We start from the raw sequence: 23,198 nt of genomic DNA, 5'->3' as shown, positions 1-23,198 counted from the left end.
AAAAAACTGTGGGCTGTTGTGGCTCCAGAGTCTTTGAGGACCCAAAAGAACAGTAGCCATTTTCTCTTCTTTGTCCTTAAATAGCTTTACTGAGTTGGAAAAACTGCTTGTGATGTTTTTATCAAATATGTAGTGCACAGCAGCTGCAATAAATAAAAAGCTTTTGAAGTCTTCTTCCACATTTTAAAGTGGAAATAATGTACATATGTTCACACTAGTTCTTATGGCTAGAGTGATAAAGATCTTTACCTCAGAAAATAAAGTGAACCTAAAGGGAGAACATTTTAATTATACAGAGGAAATCTACAGAGGCATGTTGTAGTAAAGATCAAGCTGATAGAAATGAAAGTTTCTTCTCACTGGCTCTTTTCCTTTTTGTTTCCCCATGAGGGGAATCCATGTTGCTTGGTTGTCTGTTGGTTGCTGATAGTTGGTCTGAGTGACTTGGAGAAATGGTGCCTTCATCACTGTATTTAGAGGAAGGATGATTGTATGCATTACAGTTGGCAAAAACTTTGCTAAAAGACATAAATTAATAAACCTGAGCATCTTTTCTCAGAAGACGTGAAGATTAGCAGCACCTTATAAGTATATATTTCTTTTTCTATCTAAGTATATAGATAGAAAAAGAAATATTAGGTTGATTTTACCCCCAACCTTGAAAAAAAGTAGAGAATTTTCTGGTACTTGTTTCCAGTGAAAGCTTTTGTTACAAAATGTTGCCTGTAAGGGGTGGAGATTTCAGAGTAGTGGGGAGTTTGGTGACTCTGGTGGTGATTTTTCCTTCCTATATGTTTGCTTTTGTGTGCACATGTGACTTAATGTTTCCTTGTGCTGGTGTTTCTGTACCCACTGCAAAAACCTGTGCATTGTTTCTGTACAGGAAAGCTTTCTGTTTTCATTTTAATACTTGATTATCAAATGTATTGGTCCTAAATATGTATGTCCCTTCCTCTTGCTAGCAGTTCTCTCTCATGGACAAGAGTGTTTTACAGAGGGAAAACTGGAGATATTTAAGATCTGAAAAGATCAAAGAGACTATAGGGCAAAGTGATAAAATGTGTCAATACTGATAAATGTGTATCATAGAAGTGATAACATTGGCATGTTTGTTTACAGGGTTAGGATTGATAAACTGGTTCTCTGGAGAAAAAAAAAAAGAAAAAAAAAAGATAATGAAAGTAATGCTCCTGGGCTTTTCTGATAGCTTTGGCTGTTACCCAGCAATATCACTTTAACACAGAAGTATTTGACTCATTTAGTTTAATTTTACTGCATTATAGATGAATCAGTAACCTAGCACTTCTTTTAGAAAGGCATATAGTATAACCTGGGCATCTCTCTGAGAAGTCATTAAATGTTCAGTAGCACAGAAAGTGACATGGATAGCAGTCCAAAATAGAAGGAATAAAGCCATGTCCCAATATCTGTTACTTAGTTTGTATAGCAGTGCAGACTCAGTGGAATATCCTGGCCACAATTTAATTTCCCAGAGAAAAATCCCACAGACGGGGAAGTAGAAAATTAAGAAAAAAGTAAAGAAAAGTATTTGTCATATATCTTCAGATAGATGGCTGAAAATCAATCTGTCTATCTATCTATCTATCTATCTATCTATCTATCTATCTATCTATCTACTTCTGTAGTGTGTTAAAGTGAGAAACAAAATTGGTGGCTCTCCACTATACTACAATTAATTTGTAAAGTTAAAGTTTTTTAGAATATAGCTTAATCTAAAGAATTCTGTGCTATGGATTGAAGTGAGCAATTTGTACAGGTCCTTGTTCTTCAGATGATACAGAATTAATTATTTCGCTGGATTTGGACATCACTGGTGGTGTGCTCCATCAAGTTAATGGGCCAGATTAATACAACATCATCACTTTACCACTGACTTCTCTCCATGCCCAAGCAGGTTTCACTCTTTGTTATTAGCAAATTATGATTAACCTCTAGGTGTGCCATGAATCAGATGTAAAACTCTTTATTGATTAATGAGCTACCTAGAAAAACAGTAACTCAGACTGATTTTTTGTCATCCATATATGATAGACACATTTATAACTATTTGCATACCTATATTTATTTGAATGCATCGTGGAAGAAAAGACTGTAGAATACTGTAATTTTTCAAAGCAGAAATGTCTTTCCATTCAGAAATATCTACCAGAAACCTGTAGAACTTAATGTCTGATATGCTGTGTTGTAAGGAAATGTTGTGAATTGGTAATGTGAAAGGAGTAAAGCAGGGCCTCTCTCCCTGTGACATGCTAATGCCTGCCTGGATAGTGGTTCTGGTATAAAATTAGCAGCCAGCATCAGGATAAGGGGAGTGCATGTGCCTTTTGAATGGCCTCAGTTCTGACCTCAAGTTCTTGGCAGCACTGGCTTTGCAGATACTTCTAATATCTTTTGATTTTTTGTCATCTTGGTGGAAGTTCGTGCATGTGTCTTCTGAGAGGAATGGCCTCTCTTCTGAGCTCAAGTCCTTGGCAGCGTTGGCTTCATGGTTTGTCAGTGGAAGACAAGTTTGCTTCCCTGGTTGTGCTTCTCTCTGGGTATCCCTTTTACCTATCATGGATACTTCTTTTGTATGGGATTTTATGTAATCTCGGTGGAAGTTCATCATTCTGGGCTCTCTTTCAAAGACTATCTGTTCTCTCCTGCTGTCTGAGCTTTTGAGGCACTCACTAACCTTAGGGAACGTGGAGGGGTGAAAAGTCCCACAGGGCTTTTTGGTGGCTGCTCTCGAGGGAGCATGTTCTTTCCTGGGACTGCCAAAAGTGCTTGCATCTGGCTAGGCATTGGAGGAATGTAATGACACCACGGGTTCATACATTCACCCTGCTCTCACACCCATCTCTGGGCATGAGCCTGCTCAAGGTGCTGGTGCTGGTGGACTGGACTTTGCTGGAGGAGAAGTTGTTTCTCAAGAAGTAATCACAAGATCTTGGTTAAATGAGCCATGTCCTAACAGCTCCAGGGCCTCATCATGACATCCTGGAGAAAACCACCACTGAAGCGTGGTGGAATCCGTTCTCAGACCACTGGTGGTGGTCAAATCCTGGAGAGAAGATGCAAGAGCCCACGCCAACAACCAGGGGTAAAGAATGCCATGCTGAGAGTCTGCTTTGGTTGGGGGCTGAATTACCAGAGAGCAGGGCAGCAAGGTGCACAAACTCTAAATGGAACGGGGGATGAATGTATGGCATTTCTCACTGCTGTTCATGGCACCGTCCTTGAAGCAGGAAAAGCAAAGTCCCAGGCTCCCTTATTTTACACATGGTAGCAATAGAGCAGTTGTCCACTCTGTCTGTGTGCCATGGAGGCATTCTGCCTGTCTGAAAGGGATGAGTTTGGGAGTCATCATGGAAAGCATGGACCAGGGTCTTTCTTTCTCCCTGTTTTGGAGCAGAGTGTTCCAATGAGAAGGACTTGGAGGGGAGAGGAAGGAAAGGATTTCAAGCCAGTACTCTGCTCTACCTGCTATATGCTGTGAGCATGCAGAGGGTCCCAAAATGAATCTGAGAGCTCTAGAGGGGCAGCTTCAGCAGGGCCATGGCAGAGTGGAGAATCCCTTGGGAGTGAAAAGGCCAGGAGCAGCTAGGGCCCCTGGGAAGCACGGGGCTGTAAATTCTCCTCTGTGATTGTGAGTCTGTGAGTAGGAGAGGCAGGAAATCTGAAGTGCCAGCAGCAGAAGGCCTTGTGGGTTAGGGCTTCATGGCAGATTTAACATCATCACAGCAGGTGTGACCTCCAGTGGCAGTGATTCAGACGATGAAGACTCCTCTGAGGAGATTGTGTATCCCACAATGTTTCCAGGCTGGGGCAGGAGTGTGGCCAAGGACGAGACTGCTCCAAGTACGAGTAAGGTTCTTCTCTTATCTTTGGATTTTCACTTTCTTCATTTTCCCGTCCTACCTGATGCTCCTCCTTCTTTGTCACGCATATGTTGCTTGAAAATTGAATGATCTTCTCATCAGCTGTTTCCTTCATAAATACTTTTTGACTGGAAAATTATCTCAGGTCTCTAGGATTAAATAATGTCTGTTCTTTCACTACTTACAATTAGTAATTCAGTTTCAGTTTAGTCAGATGTTTGTATTTACTCATGATTTTTCAAGACAAAAAGTTTATCTTTCATTCTATTAGTTTATTTTATGTGTTAAAATAATTCTAGTTCATGTTACATGTAACTTTCATCTATTTGATAGTAGACTTCCTTTCTGTAGAAGATGCTCTGTTTGGAAAGACCAAACCCCAAGTCCTTTTTTCATTGGGAACTGTCAACAAAAGAGTCTCATATTTGCTACCTTCTGCACACTTCCCATGCAGTCTTCTAACATCATCTCATTTGTTGATGATCATTTGAGAACCCTTTTTTTTTAATTCAAAAGCCATCCATAGATGAAATAACTTTGTCTGAAAACCAGAAAAGGTCCAAGGTAAATGCTAGGCATCACTGAAGTACAGAAACTGCTACTTGGCTTTATGACCAGGGAATGTCCCCAGCACTGGCGGTTTTTTAGCATGGATGTTGCTCTTAAGGACTACACTCTAATGCTCTTACTTGTACAAAGATATTAATCTCTTTTATTTCTGTAATTTTATTTAATTTAAGTACATCTTAGTGTGTCTGTTGTCTTTGCTCTTATTTAATCAGCAGTCACTGTTCATAAGTCTTTTATTTTTTTGAAGGTAGTGCAGTATTTGCATTTTTCAGCGGCAGTTTCCATTTTTAGTAGAAAATGCAAAATCAGGAATTCATCTTGCTTTGGGACTTCTTATGTTTCTTCCTATGCTTTGGATAGTTTTGGTGTTTATTTATCTTTGAGACTGCATTGGTAACTTGCGCCACAGGTGTACTGCATTCCATACCTTTGACAGCCTAGTGGTGTCTGCATGATCCACGGGTGAAAGTGTATTCAGTTTCTGGTCACAGACTCTTGTAGAAGTTCTGTTTTATCTTTTTAATTGTATTACTACTTTCTTGACTAATATTGGCTTCCTGGTGCTTGTCAAGGAGCTCTCATTTTTTTGCTGACCACTGCTTTTTTGCTCAGTCATGGATATTCTAACATGGTGCTTCTTGAGTAATTAGCAAGCATGTTTTATGTGTATAGAGATTTCTGCCATATTCCTTAGGTCCAGCATTATTCTTGAAACATGAGTTTAAGTTTCTGCAACTGCTCTAAATTTCTACAACTTGCATTGCTTCTACTGTGCATTATTCTTCTGCTGCTTGTTTTTCCCATTTTTCTTGGGAAACTGCATCCGTCAATTGCAAAGAAAAGAGCAACTGGTTTGATGTGAATGGATTTGATAAGAAGAGTAAAGATACTATAGCTAGGTTATGCAAGAACTTCCATTTTCCATCACGTTTATGGCGCGCATGGACAGTAGGTTTAGAGCATAGTCAGCATTGTATCCTCCATTGTCCCAACAGCTGTGGACTCACAACACGAAACACTTCTGGAAATCACCACACAAGACCATTGGAACCCCACCTTTACTGATGAAGAGGAGCAGTATCCTAGCTCTGCTAGCAAGGGTAAAGCAATCAAGCATTTCAGATAATACTCAGATTTCTGATATAATTCAGTGAAGTTTGGCACTCAAGGTGCAGCTGTTTGTAATTCCCACACCGTTAGCCTCAGTTTATCAGTTAAGTGTAATACCTTTACATTATTTGTACTAGAGCCCTCAAAGGTGGCATCTATAACATTCATCTGTCATTTCAAGTCTATCTTATGTATCTAAAGTTCATTTCTTGCCACTTCTCCTGACATTTCTGGTATTTTAAAATTTTCACTGCCAGTAGTTTGCAATAATACAGAGCAGACTGTAACTTTTGTTGAGAAAAAAAAAATCTTTTTCCATTGCAAAAGTTCTATTGTAAAATCTGAAGACAAAAGATAAAAAAGGGAGCTAGTGTTTCCAATACATAAATTGTCCTACAAAGAATAATATATTATCTCCAGATGAACTGGAGGTGAACATTTTGCTACCAGTGTCAGTGCCAGTAGCCAGGTGAGATACCAAAATGTTCAATTCTGTGGGCAGAAGCTACAGAGTGCATTCTCAAGCTATTTTTCTGTGTCTTTCTGGTTCTGAGATTGTTTTGAACAGCAGAAGTTTATGCAGTTGGCATTAGAACAGATTCTGTAATCACACAGAAATAGTTTTTGTGATAACTTTCTTTTAGTGTTAGTGAAGTATTGTTAGATCAGTTCTATTCATACATTGATGATTATTACCTCTTTTTTTGTAAGACAATGTATATGTATTCGGTTTAATTTAAAAATAATGAGCTACATTTGCATGAGCGCTGTCTTTACGAATATTTCATTGCCTGAATATGAAGATAAATACTCCAGTTTTTCTCTTCTTGGGAAATAGCACAGTTTCTCTCTCTGGTAACTTATGACGTATATGACATATCCAGCTCATTCTTTGCATGCTCTGATTAAGGACCTTAGCTTTCCTTTTATATATCACTCATGGAAATGTTTGATACTTAAGGCAAATATATTTCCAGCTGAGTTCTTTAGCTTATCTTATGTTTATTGATGCATCTTTTCCAAACCTTGTTTAGAACATCTCTTATGGTGGTGGTACTTCAGCTGATTTCTGACTGCATCTTCTGCTGTGTAAACAACAGCAAGTTAAAGAGTAAGCAGTGAGTTAATTTCATTGGTAAGAGCTTTAATTATTACTGAGTCCAAAATAAGTATGCTTATCTACTTATATGAACCCGCTTATTTAACTCATCCAATCTCAGAAGAAATTGCAATTTCCTTAGGACCAGCCTTGTAATTATGCAATTGAGATAACTCAAAAGAAAAGTTTCATCAGTGTTTTACTTTAAAAACACAGAATACAAACAAACTCCACAATTAAGTTTGTATCAATAAATGTGAAATAGAGATGCAGGCTGTTGTTTCTATGAGCTCTTCTGGTTCTTGGATATCTATTGTCTCCCACTGGTCATTGGGATCCTTTCTAGTGTACTTGAATCTTCTGCTGCTCTTGGTGATGCTTTTGTGTGATAGGGTTTCCAAAGGACTTCTGTTTTCTTTCATCTTTCATTTCACATGAAATGCAACAACAAGAAAAAGACAAAACACAAAAGCCAAGCACTCTTGTTATGTACACCGTAATGATAAGGAAAATATGATGATGTTGAGTATTTTGATCATTATTGATTCAATCACAATCCTACCAGCACTAGTTACAAGTGAAAATGAAAAACATCAAGGACCAACCCAACATCCACTATTACACAGCCTTCATTCTGGAGGGATCAGTCAAGAACAAAATCCTGCAAATACCACTGGCAGTATTGAACAACATGAATTTACTACTGCAGGTGAAAATTATTTTGGAAAGGAAACTTCTACAGGTAATATTGCAGGTCACATTTTAGTAAATTTTCAGGGTTTTCTAAAGATGTAGTTTTAGGATGTTTTACTAACATTTTTGCATTCTGATGTCATAACACAGGTTCTGTGAACAAATCTTAGCAATTTTGATGTTATGTTATTATTTTTTTAATTAGTGTATTCTTCAGACTTTTCCTGAATGTTTCTCTTCTATTTGTCTTGCATGTCAAGACCTTTAGTAGGTTAATTCTTTAACTATCTCCTACGTTTTGTGTTGTGTGTCATGCAGTCACAAGCTTTCAACAAGCTGTCTGCCAGGGTTTTGTCTGCAGGAAACAGAGAAGGCTTAAATGGAAAAACAATAATCTGTGCTGCATTTTTTACTCCTTTGGCAACTGTGTTCACTCCCCTGTTGCAAGCTGCTCTTGGCCCTGGGATTTTTTTTTCCAGTTTTTGTTAATGACAGTTTTATCTAAAAAAAAATATCTAAAATGTCTTCTCATCCCATTTTTAGCAAGATGAAGAGAAGAAAATAAAGTATAATGTAGAATAAGAGAGAGGTATCTCTCGTTCATTGGTTGAATCAATTGAAGCATAAAAGATCAAATTGTACTGTAAAGGTGGTAACTCAAAATTGATATATTTTAATTTCTGCTCCTGTGAGCGTACCAAACTTAGGAGTTTATGACAGATATGCTGTACTAAGCACTGCCAACAGTGAATGTAGTCATCATCTGCTGTTGTGGATAATAAAATACAGGTCTCTGATAATCTGTTATACTACACTACTCTAGCAATACATAATGGCCTAATTGCAATTAAAATTGTAACACACTGTGGCAAATTTCTTGAGCTTCCCCCCCCCTCCCCCCTTACTGGGTTGAAGGGGTTAAGAAGGTTTAATGCTTTTCACACAATTTGGGTACTCTTTTGCTATGGTTGTGTAATAAAATCAGCAGGTTGGTTGTCATGGATGGTCTTTTTCTAAATAACTACAAGATCAGATATTCTCCAGCTATATGCTGTTTTATTTATTGTGTGCCCCATTCACAAATCTGACCCATGACCTAGCATTGCCCTTTGCCACACCTCTTTGTCTGTTTTCCTGGAGATGCTGCAACTAATGAAACAGAGAAACCTTGAGGAGAAGAAATTGGATATAGTCAACATACTCAAATTATGTGTTTAAAGTCTTACTGATGGGTCATATCCTTGCAGTTATTTATGTCTGAAGTTTTTCTTTCTGCATCAGCAAATTTTGGTTTAATAGTCAATCTTACAAAATCGACAGCAAGATTCAGATAAATACTTTTGAAAAACAGTAAGACACCTTGATTCTGAAAAGCATATGATCAGTTTGAGGAAGGATTTGGTCCTACTGATGACAGCAGGCAGCTTTTCTAAGTATAAACCAGGATGAGAAGCAAATCTACTTTACTTCTCTTTGCCATTAAATGTAGTAGGCATGTGAGCAAGACCTGTCATAGAGACAAGAACTGAAGAGGAGAATAATGTGAGAAATGGATCTTTGTATACTGAGTTCATAATTGCTTCACCATCATCATAACAGCTATGGTCCCCAGCCGTGGGGCCAAACAGAATGACTCAGCGCAAGACCCAGTGGTGTATCCAGGCTGGGATGAGGGAGAGGATTATGCCACACAGCCTGCTGTAATGGATAGAGTTATTCCTTCCAGAGAGAGCAATCATGAAAGAGAGTCTTCCACTACAGGTACTAGTAATAATGTCTCTTATGTATGTTGCATCACTTCTGTCTCTCAGATGGCCTCTCCTGGAAAGATATTGCGTGAACTTGTAGACAGGAGTCTACAAGTTACTGATCTCTTAAAAGAATCTCATAAATTGTAGAGTGATTAATTTTCTCTGTGCCTTGTCTGGATGGTGGTGAAACAGAAGATTTCAATTTTAGCTCCATACAAAACATTTGTTCTTTACTTGCCAACACACCTTATAGGGCTTTTCATTCCTTAGTGAAGCATGGCTGTAAAATTGATTTCAGCTCATTACATAAATTATATTATTTGGTGCTGCTAGACTGTCTTTATCATGAAGTTGAATCCATAGTTATGTATATTTGTACCTCAAGATCCATTCTCCAGGTGAATATTCACCTAGAGAAAGAGTGTTCTTTTCATAGACTTTATTGAAATATTTATCCCTCTGGTTCATTCATAGAATGATGAGAGGCAGGAATCTATAAAACTGGCATGACACAGCATCATGATGCATTCTCATATAACACAGTATTTTTAACATCAAATAGTGTTCTAAAAACATGGTATGATCTCTTCTTCTGGAGGTCTGTCCCCTCCATCTGCCACTGGAATCTGTATATTTTGCCAACATCTTTCTCCAACATGCTGAGCTTAAATGTGGAGCTTAAGGGTCTGTCAGAAGCCAGTGACAGTGTGGAGAAAGAAGCAGAGGCCTTCATGTCTTCTTGACTGTCAGTGTTTCAGTATTGATACCTGTAACGTGAAACACACTGTAAGAGCAAGTGACAGTGCCAAGGAAGCTGAGACTCTGTAGGTAGCCTGGGATGCAGGTCAGGGAATCCTTCTGACTGCTGCCTCTGTGTCTTTCCCTGGGTCCACTGCCCTTGGGAATCTTTTTAATTAAGTAAAAAAAGTGGACAAGAACAGCATACGGATATGTCTTACCAGAACTGTGAGAGAGCAGTGATGATGTACACAAGGTCTCCCTTCTCTGCCCTTTTTGTGGAGAGAAAAGTGTAACAGTGCTTTAAGGGGAATAGGAAGCTCGGATGGGATGGTAATGGGAAGGCCACAGCAGCACACACATGGAATTCACAGCTATTAAATAATCTGTGTTTAAATCATCTGTTATTAAACCATCATAGCAGCTGTTGCCTCTCCTGATGGTGCCCACCACAAAGAGCCAACTCAACCACTTCTGCCTTGGGATTATGAAGCAGAAGTGAGCACTAAAGGCATCACGAATCCCACGGATGCCCCTGGGGACGAAGTTCTCCACAGGACCACAGGCACTATGATCAAAGCTGGTAATGACTCTCCTCCGTGAGTTGCGGTAAAAATAATGGATTTTTACTGCATAACTCATTTCTCATGTCTGGTGTGAAATGAGACATTATTTCTTCTGAAACTGACTTCTTTCCTTGTCTTTCTCATCTTCGAAGTGTGCATTCTTGTTGTGAAATTGCAGTGCAAATGTTTTTATGATTTTGTTGCATGTGAATATCCCAACAAGAATTCCTGTCTGTTTAAGGATTCTTTTCCTATGTGCCCTGTTTCTTATGTCACTCTGCTCAGGTGTATTTTTAACTGAGAAAGCAGTTGCTTTTTGGAGGTGGCTGGTAGTGTAAATGCTTGTTTTTCATGCCTGGTCATTCCTGGTCTTAATATTTCAACATACTCTCTTAATACTGTAAAATTTGAAATAATTTATTGGAGTTTTTTCATATGGTTCTGCAAGGCTCTAACTTAAATTCCCAAACTCTGCATGTTATCCATTTAAAATTATCCTAATTCAAAACACTGCATTTTTATTTAATACAATAAGATTTTCTTTTATCATACTGTAGTTGTTTGGAACTTCTTGAATCTTTTCTTCCTCCATTTTCTAAAAAAGACATTCTGAGGAAAAATTAGTTGTTAACCTTTTGAGTTTCTTCCTCAAAATCCATTTTTATCTGGATTATTTAATCCTCAACATTTAGGATTTGATGAAGAGCTATAAAAAATATAAATTGTGTGGATTATAAATACAGTTTGTAGATTAAAAAGTTTGTGTTCTCTATTATCTGCTTATGTTTTCTAAATATGAATGAGATTCTGTAAAGTTTCCCAGTTCACTGTTTTCAAGCTTTATGAGGTTTGACAGGTCAGTTGCAAATATGAAAACCCAAGTATGATCTTGCATTTTTTTCAGATGTTATTAATTAAGTCATTCTAATCTGATTCCTGTGTAACAACAGGAATTCTTATACTCATTCTGAAAATAATATTGCTGTTTTCTCTCTTCTAAACAGTGTTCACTAGGTATTTTCAAGACCAGTATTTTAGGCTGCATTGTGACTATTAGTGAAGGAAGAGACAAGCCAAAAAAGTGTCACATGCAGAGGATATTCTTTGCTTGAGGCTTTGTTTTGTTTTGTTTTGTTTTTCTTCTCACTGCATAGTCTATGTAGGCAAATAAATTAAAAAGGTAGAGTTTTCTAAAAATAAATATGTAAGGTGCATTTTTAAAATATTTTTGAAGTTAACTTGGCCATCATCACAACAGTCACAGCCTCCACTGACATTCTGGCACCAGAAGATATAACCCAGGAAGCATGGGCACCTCACCTTGTGGTAACAGCTGCTTCCTCTCCTGGTGGTGCCCACCACAAAGAGCCAACTCAAACACCTCTGCCTTCGGATGATGAGCCAGGACAGGGCACTGAGGGCATCACAAATCCCACGGATATGCACAGAGATGAAGTCCTCCACAGGACCACAGCCAGTGTGACCAAAGCTGGTAATGACTCTCTCTGATGGGTACCAGTAAGAATAATGGAGCATTCTCATTTCTCATGTCTGGTGTGAAATGAGACATTATCTCTGCTGAAGATTACTTCTTTCACTATCTTTCTCATCCTGGGGATCTTCATTCTTAGTGTGGACTTGCAGTGAAAAATCTGTCGTGGGATCTGTGAACAAGGCATAAGGGACTCTTTGCTGGTGCACTTGGTGGTTTCTGACCTTTGCTGAAGCATGTTCTTGGGTGATCTCCCAAATGTTCTGTGAAACATGCACTTTGGTGATTCTGAATCCCCAGCCTCGTCTTCCTTTCTTGTGCATCAGTGGGATCAGACTGGATATGCTTTGGCACCATGGCTGCTGTGGTGGAGGTGCTCTGGCAGGTTAATCAGATGACTTGGTCCTGAAACTCAGCAGCAGCACCATCACTGGGCAGTGGTGTCCCAGTGGTGAGGGCAGTGTGTTCATAGAAGAATTACATCCCTTAAATTCTGCCATCAGTTTCTTACTTTTCTTCCCGTGTGTATTGCCAGGCAAGACTGACAGAGGTGAGGCTGCTCACTCCTGAGTTACAGGGTCAGGTTGTTGCTGCTAAAGTCTCTTCTTCTAAAGGTCTCCCCTTTCCATCTGTCACTGGGATCTGTATATGTCGTCAGCATCTTGCTCCAACACGCTGAGCATAGATGTGGAGCTTAAGGGTCTCTCAGAAGCCAGTGACAGTGTGGAAGAAGAAGGAGAGGCCTTCATGTCTTCTCCCCTCCTTCTGTGCTTTGCATGAGGAAGGTGAAGGTGCTTTCTGGCTTGCTGTAGCCCAGGAAATGATGTGGGTGGTGGTTTTTGTGAGTGCTCCTGGTCATGCCACCATTATGGCAGTCATAGAGTCCGTGGATGATGCTGACCAAGAGAAAGCAACCAAGGAGCCACTGACATCTGGCACTGCCCCTGGAAGGGAAGGAGAACCAGCAAACACCACAGATGGTTTCCATGTCCATGGGATACCTGGAGTTTTTTCTGACATTGAGGACCGTTTTATTCCCTTGCAGACTCCTCTTACTACCAGTAAGAACAATGAATTATAACCATTTTCATTTATCCATCAGTAAGTGGTTACAATGGCTATTGTCCAAAAATGTTTATCAAGCATAATTGTAAATAGTTGTCATATTATGATTTCCTTTTTGGGTTTTGTTATTGGTTTTAACCTGCTGATAAGATGTCATGAATAATATCACTTTCTAGTAAAATCATTAGCTGAAGGCTGAAAATAGTGTTTTGCAAATAAGCTTTTCTTTTATTCCATTATCAGCATGTGGTAACACAACTATTGAAATGAAGAAGTGCAAACTTTCTGCTCATGCCCATACATTTGTGATAGCATTTTTTCTTTCTTTTTTTGCTGGGCACAAGTGACAGCTATGTAACCCTTAACTATCTGTCACTTTCCCCCCATTTGTACCCTTCTAAAGTAGCTGAATAGGTTCGAAAGGTAATTCTCTGGCACCATTTTTTCCCTAGCTATATGTGCTGTTGGAATCTTTCCAGTGATTAATTGTAGGTGTTACTGGGCTGTAACTGACATTTCATTTGTGAACAGCCTTGTTTTTCAAAGGGTTATTCTTCTGATGAAGTTAGTGCAGTTAACAGTGTTTGCCTATTATACTACATACAGCCTTCGGGGTTTTTTTTTTTAATGTGTGGTCACATGCTAATAATATGGGAAATGAAGGGACTTTTCCTTATTCCCAAATGTAGTTTCCATGCAAGTAACCATGCTAACAGTAAGGGTTTTTTTCCCAATTCAGCTAATCCATGTTTTCATGCACTTTCTTGGAAGTTAGTGGAACCATTCCAGAGCAGAATTTTGCCAATGCTCTGTGGACATTCATTGTGTATAAACAAGATTATGTACCTATATTTTTACAGCATTATTAAAAAAAAAAAAAACAACTTGAAAGCTAATTCTTTTAATAATTCATTAATATTAATTAATATATTGTGAGGTATAGCTTGGGCTAATTATTTTTCAAGAATTTTGTATAGACTAGTAAATTAAACTCCAGCAAAATGGCCTGGTTGTACTATTTTGACATAGGCATAGCATTGTAAATGCAAAATATGTATTTGTCAGAATTTTATTGGAAAGATAAATCTGTTTTAAATAATGTCTTCCTACTAAAACTCATTTCTTTCATTTCACAGGCCCTATTCACTTAATTAATTTAAACTGCCTTCTTAATTTTATGTGCAGACATACACTATGAAAAAATGTTTGCTACCTTTCTGTTTTGAGCACATAAAACCTGTAAGAACTGGTTTGAATCTTTTCCAGCAGGAATATCTTTCTCAGTGGGAATATTGTCAGTACCCTGGCAAAAGGCTCAGAAGGCCATTTTCTCAAAACTCTTACTCTTTTCATTTACCTTGGTGTGTTTTAAGAACACAGTCTATGGGAATTACTAAGACCAATACCATTGTCATCAAAAAGCTTATTGAAGGGTTCATTCATTTGTAATGTTGCCCAGTATAGGTGAAATGGAATGGAAAAGATTCATGAATGTATTGTTAAAGGCCTTCTCTGATCAAATGAATGGTTTGATGCACTGTAGCACTTTTTTTCCACTTGCTTTTTTTTTCTATAGCAATGTTTAAGCTGTGGTCAGACCACACTAAGTGTCCAAGTGTCCACAGAATCATGTCAGTCCACTGAAGGGACACAAAAAATAACTGTCTATAAAAAAAAAAATTTGGTGTGTTACCAAAATGAAATGTGGAGGGCTTTTGAGGTTCCCTCCCTACCATTTGCAAGCACCTTCCCAGAGCCAGAACTGCAGGGAACGTGGCTGACCCTTGCTGCTTCTTCTCAGTGCTCAGGGGAGAATCAAATGTAGCAGGTTTCTAAGCACACAAATTTTAATAAATGTCTGAATGCTTTTCTAAGGTGTTTTGTGGAGGAAAAGCTCAAAAATCTGCTGAGACATAGTGTAGACAAGTTAGTAGGTCTGTCTTGGTCAGCTTTCTTTGCTGCTGGATCAAGACTCTTCATTGCTGAATTTGTCTTCTGTCCGTTGTTGTGTGATAGCACCAAACAACACGCCAGTCAATAAGTTTCTTGTTAATAAAAATAATAAAAACATCTGGAAAATTCATGAGCTGCTTGCTGGCTATGCTTCACAGAGGGAATAAAACATGCTTCTCAGTTTTGCATTTGCCAGCTGTTACTAGGAAATGAGATCAGAAATACTGGACAGAAATTAGTTGTAATGCGTGTTAAAGAAAAAGAACTTTACAGCTGATCAGAGTTAGTGTTTAATTTCTTAGCGTCTGAAAGAATTCACAGAGGTGGAGATCTGTAATATATTTTTTGTAGTGATAATGAAGCAGCAGTCCCAAATGAAATTACTGTATCTATAGTCTGCTTATAATTTTAGACTTGGGATACCCTTACAGTAATAGCATGGGCAAGGAATGTAATTGCCTAAAAGTTTAAGCAGTATAGCCAGCTTAGAAAATAGAAGAGATCTAATACCATCTAATACCATCTTGGAACCAAATTACACAACTTATTAAAAAGGACAAGAGGATCTACATCTAAGTTTGCAGAGAACACTTTTTTCTTAGGAAACTTAGAACACGTTTTTTTTAGGAAGAGAATACTTTTAATTTTTAGAGTGCCACTCTAGCTGCCAAAGTCACAAGCATTCAGAGAACTATTGTTCAATTTTATGACAGCATTAGAGTTGTAGATGTTCAGTTTTATCCTGCGTCAGAATAGAATTGAAATATATGAGGGAGACAAGAGGGGAAAGCCATGAGTTTTGCTTCTCGAAATACTAAAGCTAGCCATAGTTCAGATGAGTGTCATACTTACAGTCTATGTGATAGTTTTCAGTATAAACACTCATTATTTGCTTCAGCATGGAATTTCCATAGTATGATTTTTACATTGTTTAAGTTGCAGTCTTCCTACGTTGCCGTTAAATATCCATCAAGGATATTTGGCCTAATGGATGGGGTTTTTTGTTCTTTAGGCTCTACCTCTAGTGTATATGGTAACCAAGGACCACACAAGGGACATTTTGAATCCACGACTTCCCCTGGAGAGACTGCCACAACAAAAATAGATTCACAACCAAGGTCGGCCCGTGTACCAGGTGGGTTTTTGAAGTCAAATATTTTAAAAATCCAAGGACAGAATTCTCTTCATATGAACTGAAGTAAGAGATGAAAATGAAGGTCAAATGCAGTTGTTCAGCCTTTGTTCTGAATCAGATAATATTCAGCATTTCAAAAGTAGTCTGAAAGATGGAGCATATTGTAACTCATATAATTTTTCAGCAATATTAAGATGAGAGAAACCATGCATTTGGGGAATGGGATTAAGATTCAATTAACTTTTATAAACTGAAATTAAATCAAGCAACACTTGGTAAAGTTATATACATAGTATCATATCCATGAGAATATTCAGAGAAAATAACAGCTGAGACAAGCTCTCCAGAAGAGAGCGTGCAGACTAAAACAGAATAAAAAGAAGCCAACACCATGATACAGCTGCAAAAGAATGCAAATATATTCTGGGACTTACTAGTGGTAAAGTCATTTTTAAAACAGAGAAAGTAATTGTCCCACTGTACTTAGGCCTAGCAAGGCCAGAGCTGAAACTCTGTGTTCAGTTCAAGGTGTTGCATTAGTCACATGGGAAAAAAAGTGGAGAAGAGCACACAGAAAATTTTGGGAAGGTAGCCTCTGACGCACCTTTAGAAGAACTCATCATTTGCAGGGAAAACTGAAGGGAGATATAAGAGCATACTATTAAAAGAATGCCTATCAGTTTTTCACCATGGAGTACTAATAATTAACTAATTAGAACAGGTAGTTTGTTGCAAATTAAATGTATGAGTCTTGTTAAATAAGGAACAGTTGTTTCAAACAAAGAAAATACAGGACATAGCTCTTGGGAGAGGACCCCCATCTGTAATGGTGACAGAGCTATAATGGTAGTAGAGAGTAGGCTGCTGGGAAGATTGTGAAACCTGCTTTACTAAAAATGTGCTAAAACTCATGCTGCTTCTGTGCCTGAGATTGTAGGCGTGTCACGCTAAACCTTTTCTTTTGCCACTGGAGTAAATCCGTGACACAGTTCTTCACCTATGCTCACCAAAGTGCTTGCAGGTGACAACAGTGATGGGGCATTTAATCTGAGCTAGCCTGTGTATAGCTGAATGATGAAAATGTGTTTGGTTTGCACTGAAAGACTTTGTACACCAAACAAACATTCATGGAAGCTAGGAAAAGAGTGTGATGGGTTATAGGAAGTAGAAGAGATGGTGTTTCTGCAGTTCTGTGAAATGGCAAAACCACATGAGATGAATTCACACGCTCTTGCCCTCCCTCTTCTGTCCCTACAGACTGGCTGATCATCGTGGCTGCTCTCGTGGTGCTTGCACTGATCCTGGCAGTGTGCATTGCTGTCAACAGTCGCAGGCGGTAAGGCCACCCCTTCACCTTTCCAAAACACACTGCCTTACTTTTCTCTTCCTTGAGAGTCTCCAAAGCTTTCTCAAAGAGCGGAGTAGCAAAGCACAGGAAAGAGCATCCTCTGCAAAGCCCTGTGGCTTGTAGTGTGGGGACCCAGGACACCATGTCCTGCACAGGTCACACATCAGCCTTCACACTCACCTGGAACTGCTTACATGAAGTCAGCAGCTACTTGAACTGTTTAGTCTGTCAAATGGAAACTAACTGTATACAGAAAATTGATTACCCTCTGTCTATTAGTTATTAATGGGAAAATCTCTGGGTGTTCACAGAGAGTGGAAGCTGTGAGATGAACACAGAGAGTGACAACCACAGGATGAGCCAGGAATAATCCTTCCCCACTAAAGCATTGTCTGTGTGCAGTGTGAAGGGCTGTCTCAGACAATCGCAGCGATTCTGTGAAAACCTGCTCTTGTTTCTTCTGAACAAGAGCCAGTATCACAGCTGGCAGTCACAAGTGACTTATATGCTAACGTTGTTCTCAGAGCTCTCAGTAGCTTTATGTACTCCATTTTACAGATGAGGAGGCTGAGGAGTGAACAGTAATGCAGTGATCTGTGCAAAGTTAGCTGGGAAATTGAAAAAACCCTAGCCTAAAGGATGGGCTATAATATACTTACCTCTTTCTTTTCTCTGGGGCCTGTTCTGAGGTTACTTCCCAATTGTCTTCAACAGCTTTTTCCTACTTCAATGTTAAAATCGAGCTTTTTAACAGAGTAACTATTTGCTACTTGAGTGTTGGATTTTAACTCCTTTTTCTTGAGAATGACCATATAATATGTGGAGATTTTTGTGCAGGAAGCAGTGAGCACATTTTTTCCTAGTCTGTTGGTTGCAGAGCACTCTGAGCTGCTCTTTAAAGAGGCTTTGGAGCTCCACAGCTCCTTGCTGGCGTCTTCTGGCATTTTATGGCTGCAGAGCAGGAAATCATTCCCAAGGGTGTGTGTAGCATTAGCAGAGTGAACTGAGCTACTTCAGATAAAATAACCCTCATCTATGAGTCAGTAGGCATGAAAAAAATTCCAATTTAAAAGCATATTAGTAAAATTGAACAGCCAAATCAGTCCTTCAGGAATAAATATGCTTCATTTAAGAAGAAAGGACTTCAAAGTCCAACTTCACATTGTCCCTCTTAGGCATGCTGGGCTCTGCATATTCACTTTACACAAGGCTGTTTGAGGACAAGCAGGATGTCCAGCACTGTGTAGCCAGGCAGTCATCTAAACAGTAAATCTGACAGCTGTGTAAGTAGTGCTTTTTTACTACACTGAAGGATACCCAGCCCTTGATATCCAGTGTGCATCAGCTTTGGACTGGTGACTCTTTAAAAGATTGTGTGTGTGCATGTGTTTTAATTCAGAGCTACATATAAGTTTTATTGGGCAGCCCTGCAGTGAGTGTAACTTTAAAAGCACAGTACCTCTTTCTTTCTTTTTTTCTTCCTGAACATCCCAAGGAGTTCTGCTGCAGATGGCAGCAAGAATAGTTCTCCATATTTCCTTACTGTTGTTTGGCTTCTAAGCTTGACATGCTAAAATAGTTGTCTTGTTTAATGAGGTGAGAGCTTGATCCAGATTTTCTGCTTGCTTAAGAATTTGTGCATTTTCAAAGCTGTGGTCCCAAGCCTGGATTTTGAAGGTGTCCTCATAGTGGGGCTATTTACAAGGTTCATAAATGTGGATAAATTCAAATGGTAGAAAAAAATTTCTAGCCATCAGTAATGAATGTTATTGCTATATGTAGTAACAATAAATATAAATTAGATGAGTGAGCTCCTGATAAATTTTATGCATATAGTAGTGGATGCTTTCAAAAATTAAATATTGCAATATGGAGAAACTTTATGTGTTGTATGATATAAGTCTGCACTGGATAAATTTTATGCATATAGTAGTGGATGCTTTCAAAAATTAAATATGCAATATGGAGAAACTTTATGTGCAGACACAAGTTTGATTTCCAGTCACCTTTTCCTAAATATTGACCTTCAGGTTTTGGGCTTTTTTTTTTTAGACTCTGTTTATAATTTTTTTTTTTTTTATGTCTTTCTAGATGTGGGCAGAAGAAAAAGCTAGTGATTAACAATGGCAAAGGGGCAGTGGAGGACAGGAAGACAAGTGAATTAAATGGAGATATCAGCAAATCACAAGAAATGGTGCACTTGGTTCATAAAGAAAAGTCAAATGACCGAACACAAGCATGTGATGAATTCCTGACTGTGAATGAAACACAAAATCATCACGAGTTTGACATGAAGACTGGAGTGTAATGGTACCACACTGCCAAGCAGATCAGGGCTGGGGAAACCAAAATCATGTGGAACTTGAACAGGAATTCACAGATGCACTGTGCTACTGATGTCTTTTGAACATAAGCATGAGTTCTGTTTCCTTATAATCACTTTGCAATGACGCCTGAGTTTAAAAATTGACATGTTCTTTCTGAAATACACCCCCAAGAGCTGCGTAATGCTTTCAGTTCCCAGTCCCTTCACAGAGGACTCTCACTGTGTCCTGGATGTTAGGAGGCATACAAGTTTGCATCATTATTCCCCAGATGGAAGGTCTTCACTGTGTGAAGCTAAAGAAGTATCCAGTCACTCCATCTTACAGATATTTAAAGTATTAAACATGCCATGGTACAGAAATAAGTGAGGAAAAATGTCAAGAGTAAAAAAATCAAGTTTAAACCCAAAAGGCATCTTCTACAATGTCTGCAACAGCAGAATCCTTCAGAAATGCCTTCCGGCCAGGAATAGCAGTGGGTACATTCAGAATCTGCCAGTATAAACAAAAAGTGACATTTTGTAATTATGTGTGGCTTGGTCTGCAACGAGGGAAGCCCAGAAGGACAAAATTTATTTATCTCTATTTTTAAATATCTATGGACATACAGCAAGTCTTCTCGGGAGGGGTAATAAAGGCATGAAAACATGAGCTGAAACATAATAAACTTCTATTCTTTATTATCCTAGCAACCTGTATAACTATCCTTCTGTTTTTGAGGTGTTCATTGCTCTTCTCCCCGCCTCATTCATTGGTCCAAGTTTGTGCATGTTTTTAATGAGCCTGTTAGTTAAGATAGTGAATGAAACAAAATGACCCCAGCTCTAACACATATGCACAAATCAAGTAATTGAGATCACTAGGGAAGCTGACAGTATTTTATTCCTGAAAATAGGTCTCTATATTCTGCTCTGTTTTACTGAGGAGATGCTGAGCCTATTAAATATTTTTCCCCTATAACTATTATATTAAGCGTGATTGCTGATATTTTAAAAGTTGCTTTTCTGTGATCTTGCTCATTTCTTCTGAATTCTTTTTCATCTGCATTTTTCCATCAGCTTTTTAAAACACCAGAAAGAAAGATTGCTTGCTTTTTGGTACCAGAAATTCACTTTCTACAGAAAAGATCAAAGCAAATGAAAGGAAACTCTTCCCAGCCATGTAATATAGTAGAGTAGCTGAGCTGCATTGTTACATGCTTTTGTTACGTCCTTTTGTGTCTGTTATGTAAAGTATTTGTATTGAGCTATGATGCTGTGCATTATATTGATATGAATCGTCAGGAAAACAATTATTTACTACCAGTGGTCTGTGCCGTTTTTAAGAAAGCTTATTGGAATGGAGGGAGAATTGTTACTTCTAATTGGAGTCCCCCCAGGAAATGCAGGGGAAAACGTTGTTCTGTGTCAGCTGTGGGATGTGGATGGTCTGTAGCAGGGTTATTCAGGAGCTCTGTTCACTGACCGTAGCCCCTGTCTTTGAAACTGTTCTGCTAGGGTATGTTACATTATATTCTCCATCTGGAGCAGTTTGGAGGATGAATATTCAGCTGGCTAAATACTGACTTTAGCTAGCACTGATCTTTACTGGAACATAAAGCACAAGACTGTTGATTATATTTCTGAGTCACAGCCCTCCAGCAGTTTCCCATGTGCTTCATGGAAATGCTCAAGTGCCCTGGTATCTGCTGGCAGATCTCCTCAGGGCAATTTACACCTGGGCAAAAAGTCCCAAGACAAGGTGATGTTTTAAAATACACACGGGATGTTTTCTGACTTTATGCAGGTCAGATATTTCATCTGTGAACAGTGCATTGATTCTTGTTTAATGTTTTTAGCACACTTTTCTATTTGTCATTAGAAATCAAAATTATCTGTTGAAGGCTGTGATTAAACTGGTGTTAGGTACTCATTCCACTAAGTATGGAGATCCAGAGTAAGAATTATTCCTCTCTTTAAATCCAAACTGATCATGGGTCTCAGTGAGAAGAACATATTTCACTGTCTTGGAGGCTAAACTTCTCTTTTAAAAACCAAGAAAAATCTGTGGCACGTTATTCATATCCTATTCAGATGTTGAATGAAGAAATCCGTAAATTTTTTCATAATTTATCCTAAAGTCAGTAGCTATAAAAGCACAGGCAACACTGGTTGGGTTCTTTGTATATTTTTAAATGAGAGATGCTAAAGAGGCAAAGCCATTATTTTATATATGCTGATTCTTTTTAGATTATGTCCTGTGACTTATGTGTAATTGTTTCATTATAGTTTCAAAACTAGACGGCCATTTCATATGTATAATACAGTACATATTTTTATTAATCATGCTTTTATTATGAGGGGTTGTTTGTTGTGTGTATGTATTTTTATATAGAGCACTTGATATATTTGCATATTTATTTAACAGATTAATCAGAATTAAAGAAATGCCATCTCTAAATTGTAACTAGAAATAGTATTGCTAAAAACACATTGGACTTTAAAATAAGCTTCCAAAATAAGCCTGATTCCACACTGAAGATGAAACGTAAGTCCAGGTGTTAGTGGGAGAGAAGTCTTCAGCTGGATGGTTATGTTGAGTGCTGTGATCATTTTTTCTGCTTGCAATTTCCAAGCCAGGCTGAGGTGGATGCTGAGTGACCTTGTCTGCTCTGCTGGCCTCCCATAGGCTCCACAGATGCTCTGGGAGTTGTGATGAGCTCAGCTTCACCCCAGAAGCAGACACAGCTACAACTTGGACAACTCAGTAAGATCTTGATAACCATTCCTGGCTCACTGAACCAACATTTGAAGAGTGCAGCACCCTGCAAGATCCAGCCCTTCCTTCTGGGTGCTGACAGACAAATCAGCTGTGACTGACACATCTCACTGTCTCTTGGTCTGTCCTTGCTTCGTGCCTAAGAAGAATGAGGATCTCTCCTAAAAATGCTAAGGAGCCTGCGATCAGCTTCTGTTATTCCTTTGTCTAAAAAGTTTCAAATAAATGTGATCCAGACCAGTGGAATACTGTCTAAAGCAGCAAGCATATTTAAAAGAGTCTCTGTGTTTTATGGGAATGTAATATTTTCATGAAGCAATGCAGGCTGATTGTGTATCTGTATTTTCTTGAAGTTCTGAAAAGGAATATATTATTAAAGCAGAGAAAGGATGTGCAGCTGTCATGTCTGCCTTTCTGGATGTGAAACCCTTTCCACAATACCAGTTCCAAAATGGTATTTTGCAGTTTTTCATATGATATGGATGTTTTTTGTGTGTCCCTTGTCAACAACAACAGCTTCTGTACTAATTAGTTTGAAGCATTTTGCCTGGAATATTTTTAGGAGACAATCGCCAAGTGCCTCTTTAGAGACACCATATCATTCTGGTTAGGGCTGGTCCTAATTATTTTTTCTGTAGATGAAGGAAATAAATCCTCTGACAACTGCGTTCTGCCTCCACATACAAAGATGCCAGGGTATTTTGTAAGTCAGCAGT

The 23,198-nt window shown here is 38.5% G+C and overlaps 1 protein-coding gene across 3 annotated transcripts in view; it reads left to right on the top strand.

Moving 5' to 3' along the window:
• CD44 (CD44 molecule (Indian blood group)) overlaps positions 1 to 22,872 on the top strand; it is a 48,458-nt gene extending 25,586 nt beyond the window's left edge. Inside the window, exons 7-15 of one of the 3 annotated variants that reach the window (XM_041421201.1) lie at positions 5,447 to 5,551; positions 7,226 to 7,402; positions 8,953 to 9,114; positions 10,264 to 10,425; positions 11,667 to 11,900; positions 12,776 to 12,961; positions 15,931 to 16,053; positions 17,311 to 17,389; positions 19,493 to 22,872. In XM_041421201.1, the coding sequence (XP_041277135.1) occupies positions 5,447 to 5,551; positions 7,226 to 7,402; positions 8,953 to 9,114; positions 10,264 to 10,425; positions 11,667 to 11,900; positions 12,776 to 12,961; positions 15,931 to 16,053; positions 17,311 to 17,389; positions 19,493 to 19,709 (1,445 nt within the window). In that variant the 3' untranslated portion in view covers positions 19,710 to 22,872. The remainder of the gene's footprint in view (positions 1 to 5,446; positions 5,552 to 7,225; positions 7,403 to 8,952; positions 9,115 to 10,263; positions 10,426 to 11,666; positions 11,901 to 12,775; positions 12,962 to 15,930; positions 16,054 to 17,310; positions 17,390 to 19,492) is intronic. The other 2 variants (XM_041421202.1, XM_041421203.1) reach the window with 2 other exon arrangements.
• The last annotated feature ends 326 nt before the right edge of the window (positions 22,873 to 23,198 follow it).

The sequence above is a fragment of the Onychostruthus taczanowskii genome, unplaced genomic scaffold (assembly GCF_017590055.1).
Source record: "Onychostruthus taczanowskii isolate IOZ18803 unplaced genomic scaffold, ASM1759005v1 scaffold69, whole genome shotgun sequence".
In the NCBI taxonomy this organism is placed as follows: domain Eukaryota; kingdom Metazoa; phylum Chordata; class Aves; order Passeriformes; family Passeridae; genus Onychostruthus; species Onychostruthus taczanowskii.
Note: the sequence above shows the minus strand (reverse complement) of the source record. Positions and strands in the feature narration are given on the sequence as shown.